This window comes from Schistocerca cancellata, chromosome 1, assembly GCF_023864275.1.
Source record: "Schistocerca cancellata isolate TAMUIC-IGC-003103 chromosome 1, iqSchCanc2.1, whole genome shotgun sequence".
NCBI lineage: Eukaryota > Metazoa > Arthropoda > Insecta > Orthoptera > Acrididae > Schistocerca > Schistocerca cancellata.
This window is the reverse complement of record NC_064626.1, coordinates 663,910,721-663,918,753: the sequence shown is the minus strand read 5'-3', so window position 1 is coordinate 663,918,753 and position 8,033 is coordinate 663,910,721. Positions and strand designations below refer to the sequence as shown.

General features: G+C 37.8%; 1 protein-coding gene across 1 annotated transcript; it reads left to right on the top strand.

The window, feature by feature from the left end:
- Positions 1 to 501: 501 nt before the first annotated feature.
- Positions 502 to 6,365, top strand: LOC126183793 (MAP kinase-interacting serine/threonine-protein kinase 1). The gene is made up of 8 exons (XM_049926035.1): positions 502 to 677; positions 1,804 to 1,929; positions 2,069 to 2,288; positions 2,371 to 2,507; positions 2,668 to 2,822; positions 2,920 to 3,114; positions 3,227 to 3,435; positions 3,578 to 6,365. Exons 1-8 carry the CDS (start codon positions 629 to 631, stop codon positions 3,843 to 3,845), a joined length of 1,359 nt encoding a protein of 452 aa, XP_049781992.1. The 5' UTR covers positions 502 to 628; the 3' UTR covers positions 3,846 to 6,365.
- Positions 6,366 to 8,033: the final 1,668 nt, after the last annotated feature.

Sequence of the window (8,033 nt, the reverse complement as noted above, 5' to 3'; positions counted from 1 at the left end):
TAATAGTATCACGTCGTTCACAGGTTGTTAAACCCTAGGCTTCAAAAATGAATTCATTTTAGACAAGAGGTAAACATTGTACTTCCATCAGAACTTGTTAAAACTATTAATTGCCGCGTGTTGGATCGTAATAGCATAGTTGTAGCTGATGTATGAGGCGTATCAGTGACTGTTGCTAAATCATAACTGACGTAGGTTTTTCTGTTGTTCGTAATTGCGCTTCGTTTCGTCAGAAACACCGCGTCGCACTCAGCCCTGCTGTCGTTACGTAGTTGGCTGGCACATGAAATGGCGTGATTCCACAGTGTGGGTCATGTGACTCATGCTCTGTCTTTCTCTCTGTGTAAGTTGGTCTCTCTCTTCAGCGTGAGCGCTTTGAGCTGCCGAGAGCACTAGGCAACACTGTAGTAGCTACGAAGCGAATGCTACGTTGTCACGTGCATCGGTTGCAGTATCTTTCGACTGAGCTCTTTGTCAAGCTATAAGAAGCCGTCTCTGCGTTCTTGGCAACGCAGTCGGAGTTTAGCCGTTAAGCAGGAGGGCGAGGGTGGTGTTCATCTGATGGCTTAGGAGTGGTGTACAAAGGAAGTTCCCTGTATAATCTTTCGCTAAGCGTTTAGCCGGCACGATGGTTGAGAAGATCTTAGAAGAAGTGCAAGGAGCGGAAGCTGAATGCAGTAAGTGAGAAATTAATTCGCAACCACACAGACTTCACACAATTTTGAACTTTATTCTTTTTTTGTTTGAAAGATTTCTCAAAGTTTTGAGAGTGTTACTATTCCTGATAATTTAATACTTGTTCGTTTTATATAGCGCCCTTTGTAAATTTTGCCTCCATATAGGTATAACCGTTAGCAAAAATACGTACGTTCCAGTTGCGAGCACTTATGCCTTTCCGTGTCCTGAAGTTGTTGAGTCTGTAGTATCTCGTTTGTTATTTGTAATAATCGTAATTGAATTATTAATCACTATGAAAGTTCTGTCATACTTTTCATTATGCTAGAAACCTCATTGTGGGTATATTCGTGTATGTAGAAGTTTATTTGCAATGTCAAGAGTTTGTAGTTTGAAGTTGATTGTTCTCAGACGGTTGCATCAATTTATATTGCCTTTTTGTTGTATAGTGCCCAGAATTTTTTTTTTTTCTTAGTGGACGTTAACATGGAGAGGCTTGTTACACAAATTCGATAAGAATGACAATTTGAGAAATTTAGTGAGAGATGGGTTTTGTTCTCCGACAATGTACGAATTTCATCAGTTGCAACAGCTTCGCAAGGAAGTGGGAAACCTCCAAGGAATGTTGATTTTAATTGAAAATTGGTGTAGCTACGTTCACGATGAAGCACGGGGTTACGGAGAATAACAATTCATTGTAATTTAACGTGAGTGTGCTGTTGAAAGTCTAGTGTATTTCACTCGGTTATCTGTAACGCTCAAAGTTAAGTTAGTTTTATTTCAGATTTAAGTTGCCTCTAAATGTTGGCCTCGGAATACCATTCGGCTTTTTTTTTTAAAAATTTACTGTGATAGTTATTGTGGTCGTGGTAGTCGTTTTAACGAAGTTACTACACATGTATATTCAAAGGATTCTCATCCAGGAGTGACAGACTGCGTTCACTGTTGGTTTATGATTATCGGGCCTTCAAATGCAGACATTGAAGCTAATATAGTAAGAAATGTGTATTAAGCAACGTGATTGAGGTACTCCCCCCGAAAACAATTTGAATGCCATTAGCAGTGCTGTGTTTATTTTTCGCATCCCTTTCAGGGTAAAATGATTTAATAATAGTTTCATGTTTACAGGCGAGGTGTTGTCTGCCATGCGGGACAAGGCAAGCAATGATGTTCAGCAGAGAAAGGAGGAGGCCCGTAGAAAGCGGCGTAGGAAGAAGAACAATGGCACAAGTTTGGTATCGTCGTGCTTTCAAGGTAACAGCAGTTACCATGTCAATAGTTCGAACTTCGTTATAGTGTGCCCACAGTACCTGTGGTCAATGCTTGGTTCTTAAGTTACCACGTCTTTATTTTTTCTTGTATATGAATTTCATATATTTCATTGAATTTCTAGATATGTACCGACTGACGGGAGAAGTTCTGGGTGAAGGGGCATATGCCTCTGTGCAGACGTGTGTTAGTGTGTGGACTGATCTTGAGTATGCGGTGAAGATCATTGAGAAAATCCCAGGTCATAGCCGTAGCAGAGTTTTCAAGGAAGTTGAGACGTTCCACTACTGTCAAGGCCACCCGAACATCATTCACCTAATTGAATTTTATGAAGACGATGATAGGTGAGTAATACTCATCAAACATGAGACTGTTAAAGTAGTAGTTCATAGTGTTCCTTTACTCACTTGGAAATTCCTATTTCAGGTTCTATCTTGTATTTGAGAAAGTGAATGGTGGGCCTCTACTGACAAGAATTCAGGAACAGAATCACTTCACAGAGAATGAAGCCAGTGAGATTGTACGAGAGCTTGCAAGTGCTTTAGAGTTCTTGCATAGGAAGGGTAAGTGTTTATTTCCATCACATTTTCCACCTTTCAGGAAAAATGAGGCATGCAACTCCGTCTTCCAATTGTATCAGAAAATTGGTATCAGTTTGTTGTGAAATTATCACAGAATATTATTGTTGACATAGAATTATAATTCCGGACTTATTTGCCACAGGAATTGCTCATCGCGATCTGAAACCAGAAAATATCCTGTGTGTGTATCCTGACAAACTCACTCCAGTGAAGATTTGTGACTTTGACCTAAGTTCTGGCATAAAGTTCAATACCAATCTCACTTCACCACTGGCAACCCCACAGCTCCTAACACCTGTAAGTAAGCCACTGTCACTACAAGGTATTCAAATTTTGACAGTGATCTTATTTAGTTAGGCACTTCCTTACTGTTTTTCTTTCCATTGTTTTCCAGGTTGGGAGTGCAGAATTTATGGCCCCAGAGGTTGTGGAAGCATTTATTGGAGAAGCAACATCATATGATAAAAGATGTGATTTATGGTCTCTTGGTGTAATTACCTACATCTTACTCTGTGGTTATCCTCCTTTCTATGGCAACTGCGGAGAGGATTGTGGCTGGGAGAGAGGTCAAAATTGCCCTGCATGCCAGGTACGTTTTGCTGACAGCAAAAACCAGTTAGTTGTTTTCAGTATGTTTCTGTTACGTTGTTTACTTTTATGGCTGGGTGTACAACATAATAACTGCTAAATCTCTCCAACAGGAACTACTGTTTTCTAGTATACAAGAGGCATCTTATGATTTTCCTGAACAAGATTGGGGAAACATATCGGAGGATGCAAAGGATCTGATAAGAAGACTGCTTGTGAAAGAAGCAGGCCAGCGACTTTCTGCAGAGTGTCTGCTATCTCATCCATGGCTGAAAAGTGGCCAGGCAGAAAGGTCTTTGAGTACGCCTCATGTTATCAGAAGGTACGTCTCTCTCTCTCTCTCTCTCTCTCTCTCTCTCTCTCTCTCTCTCTCTCTCTCTCTCTCTCTCTCTCTCTCTCATTGGTATGTTGTATGTTAACATAAAAGTTAATGAAGTCTAATGGAAAATTTTAAAAATTTACAGGAACAACAGTGCAAGGGAACTGTCTGCATTCGCTGAAAGTGCAATGGCAGTGAACAGGGTTGTGTTGCAACACTTCAGCATGAATCTGGATATGGTGCGAGAGCACTCTGCGCATCAAGATGCTGTGGGCGACGAGAAGCCCTTGAGCCTGTCTCCTCCAAGCGAGTCCAGACTTGCACAGCGACGTAAAGCCCAGAGCTTGACGAAGAGCATTGCAATTGTGGCTGCCGCCGCCGCCGCCACTGTGGTTGCGTCACCCAGTGGCTGACTGATTTACCTTTGAGTACCTGATTTACTATAACTAAGATTGCTTACTTTGTAGATATTCTGAGGTTTTTTTATTGAATGAGACGTGGCAAGGAAGAGGTCTGTGATTTATTGTATTCCTCGCGCTTCTATGCGCTTTTATCAATACCATCAATCCACATATGTCCAATTTGTTAAATAAGGAAGGAGTTGTGGAAAGATATTCTTTCTGTAGCATTCACATTTCTTACTGTTAGGAATTAGGCAAATAAACATATGCACAGGCTCTATGGATAAGGTTTTTTTAAATGTAAGAATGGGAAAATTGCTAGAGAAGTAACTTCGTGCTATGTATTTGTTTTAGCCTACCAGTCTGAAATGAGTATTGCAGTCAGTAGGATGTCCATTTAGAGATGGTGATTAAGAGAAACAATATAATGGGTCAGAACTTATTGGACACAAAAGCATTGGTGGGTTGAGTTTGTAGGGACATTTTTATGACATTAGATACTGCATTTACATAGTTGTAAGCTGATGGAGTAAGATGCCTGTCTGCCATTGAATGGCAAATGTGATAAGTATGATAGTCTTGCATTGTTGCTTATGTAATCACTCCTTTCGGTGGAAGTAATTGGCATCTTGTAATGCAAAACAGATGCCATAGAGTGAAGGGACTGTCTTACATCATGTAAATGTGGTGTCAAAGAACTGACAAATTTATATTGTGTATGGTGATCGCATAACTCAGGGCTGTATACATGTTTCTCATTAATTTCCCTCTTCTTTAATTAGAGGTGGGAAGATATTGTATTTCAAATTTTCACATATTTGTAACAGATCATTTGTTTAAATTTAGTTGGCATCCGTGTCACAAAATTTTATTTTTCAAATACAGAAATATTTGTGCTAAAACTGTGGTGTTTCAGAATTGTGGGCTGTTGAAAGGTACAAGTTCTTTCGTTAAACTCATTCTGTTCATTTGGATGTCTAAATTATATGAAGCAGCCTGCTGAACAATATTTATTTTTATGTGTTGCTGCTGTTTGTTTCTGTTCCCGTGTGGCATCGTTGAAAACTATTTAAAGCTGGCTATTTTGCCCATTCGTGTAAGTGGAGTGTGGCCATTGTTTTGTGACATTTTATTCCCTGCAGTTGGTGTAACATACTTTATTTTTTCATGCAATTTTGTATTGTATGTAAAGGTTTTGAAAGAACGCCATGTTGTTAGGTAACATTTTGCAGGGGAACTGTTTAAGTTGAACTTAGATATAAATCGTGACAATCATAAATTTACCTGAGCAGGGAATGTGGAGTTGCAAAGCATTGGCTATTTCACAGAATGGTTAATAGTGTATAAAATATTTTTAAATAAATTTTACTTAATATTTTAAGAGCCAAATGGTTTTAAATAATTTTGTTTCTGTAAAATGTTCTTCCATTAACAAGTTCAGAAGAATTGGAACTTGAATTGGAAATTTGAGTAAAATTGTTTTTCTTTTTTGATCTGCTACGGAGATAAGTGTTACTTATGAGAGTTGATGTGCAAAAAACGTGTTTAGTTTAGATCACGGTGTATCTACATGTAAAACAGTCTCGAATTTATTTTGTACTGTGCTATTATTACTTTTTTTAATACTGTTTGTTTTAGTAATCTAGTCTCCATTATGTTCCATTAATGTATGTTTCTGGAAATATCATTGCAGTGACATAGCAGACAGTATTGTCCAATGTTCACAGTATTTCTTGAGTGGTTCAGTAGTTTGAAAGTGTTTGCTATGTTCTGCAGTTGTGTGTCTAGATGTATACAAGGGTGGATGCACATAATGAAAAATGATAACCTGCTTTGTGCTTCATAGCAGAGGAGAAGCAAAATGTGTGCATGTGTAATTAAAAAATGACTGTGTCATATGTCTGAATGCATTTATATCAATGTCTGTAAGATGTATACTTGAGTGTATGTAAGATAAATTGTGTGGAGGTACTGAGTTTGTGTCCTCAATTCTGTAAGGCTGAGAATTGTAAGCAGAATCTTAAGCGAGCAAATTGTTTCCGTAAGGGGAAAAATATGATGAATGTGGCAAGGATAACTCGAAATGTATTCCATAACAATGAGTCAGGTACAAACAATTGAACAGCACAAGGGTTACGAACTGTTGTGTTAAAACTTTGAGAATTATTGCCATGCAAGCAATGATGTGCATTTCTTTTTTTTCTTTCTGTGTTTGTTTTTATGGTTGAATGAAATTACAAATTTTTTTTAGTCTCTTAAAATTGGCTGTTCCATATGGAAATTGTTGATTTGTTTAAAAAAGAAAATAGTTGTGCTGGTTTGCCAGTTTCTAAAAGCAAATATGATAGATTTAATAGTCCTCATTGGTTAGTTCTTTGTAAAAGTTGTCATTTCTAAGACTCATTTTGTATAACCTTGTCTAAAAGATTCTGTAAAGTGTGCTGGTTCTGTACTTCCCATCAAAAGGTGCCGTACCTGTGATAAATCTTGTAGTTCAAACTAAAAAATAAAAGATTGAGCTGAAAGTTTTCATCCTTGCTGTTTTTGTCAAGTCACCCTTATTTCACTGCACACAATCCTCAAGTGTGTGTGTGTGTGTGTGTGTGTGTGTGTGTGTGTGTGTGTGTGTGTGTGTGTGTGGGCGCGGGCGCGCGCCAATCAATGATACTGCTTTGTGTAGTAGTTTTGTTAAATCAATCTTGTTGTAGCAACCAGCAGTTGCAAGTATGTCCGATGACAATTGTTCCAGCTACTCAGAGACAAAAACATCAGAGAGGACTTCAGGAAAAAAGAAAGCAGTACCACCTCGTCCGCCTTTCAAGACTTGTTTTGTTTTGAGGCAAGAACTGGGTAGATCAAGTGTGACACAAAATTATGGAAAGGAAAAAGGAAAGTGTTGTGTGTAAGCTGTATTAAAAGTAGAGGCATTAGTACTTTTGACGGTTAATTCGCTCTGTAAATGTGGTTTACTTTGCGGTGAATGAAGATTTTTATTCTAGGCAAACTGGTAGAGTTTCTGTTCGTAAGTCTCACTTTCCATTTTAACCCATGTTTCAATTTCAGTACGTCACATTAAAGAAGTGCTGCTGATCGGCAATTTTTTGGAAGGCCTAAACAATAATCTCCAACAGCATCAATTTAAGAAATTGAGCACGCTGGTTCATTTTGTTTCTCACTAGTTTCTGAACTCCTTGCTCTACTCATGCTCTACTCAGTTTTGTTAGCATACTTTCTCCTTGTATTGAGCAGCAGTCAGTGACTGACTCTAAAATTGGGCAGTTTGCATTCTGTTAAAATTTGTTTTAACCCTGAACCATTCTCTTTTTGTTATTGGAAATATTTTGACACCAATTAATAAGGGCCTTTATGATGATGTGTTGGTTACAAAGTAAATAGTTACTTGAATACTGTTGTTTTGCAGTCCCTGTAGTGACTTCGAAATTTTATGCTGCACATGATGCACACCCCAGGCAAAGATGTAATATGGAAAAATCAGAGCAATTTTCAGAAATGCAATACCAGACACCCAAGGAAAAATTCCAGAAACCTGTGCTGGAGAGTCATAGGTAGTAATTCACTGGTGGGAACAGTAGGTTTAGAGCTATTGATTCTAATGTATTTATGCAACATAGTTCTCGTGTTCTATAGCTACACATCAATTTACGTTAGCCAATTTTAAATTTTTACAGATATGGATGGTATTCACAGCCACTGATGGAAATTGATAAAGCAGATAGAAGATTACACTTTGCAACATGTTTGTCAGATATGGTAAAGACACAATGCTTAATAAATAGAAGTGACTGAAATTTTGAATTAATATCTGTAATCAGTTAATTTAGAAGATTGGCTTTGGAAGACATGTAATTGTGTGTGTGTGTGTGTGTGAGACATATTTACAAATGAAAATTTGTATTGCAAAATGAAAGATTTGTGTAACATGTTACCTGTTACCTGTTAAATGATTTGTCATCATGTATGTACACTGCTAGCAGATAAGTACAAGCGTTTTATAGAAAAAAAAAGTTGTTGCATGAACTCAGGTTTAAGGTGGTTTATCGGTTGTTAACTTCACTGCCATGTGCACACATGTAGCCTGGTTTTGTGACTCTTTAAAGTTTTTTTTTTTTTTTTTTTTTTGTTCTGTACACCAGTTGATTTCAGGTAAGAGATAAGATACCCACTTTGGGAATTTTCAGA

Coding starts and splice junctions, on each gene's coding strand:
- LOC126183793 (XM_049926035.1), top strand. CDS start 629: ATGGTTGAGAAGATCTTAGAAGAAGTGCAAGGAGCGGAAGCTGAATGC. Junction 2,289..2,370: donor TTTTATGAAGACGATGATAG/GTGAGTAATACT, acceptor TTCCTATTTCAG/GTTCTATCTTGTATTTGAGA. Junction 3,115..3,226: donor AAAATTGCCCTGCATGCCAG/GTACGTTTTGCT, acceptor TCTCTCCAACAG/GAACTACTGTTTTCTAGTAT.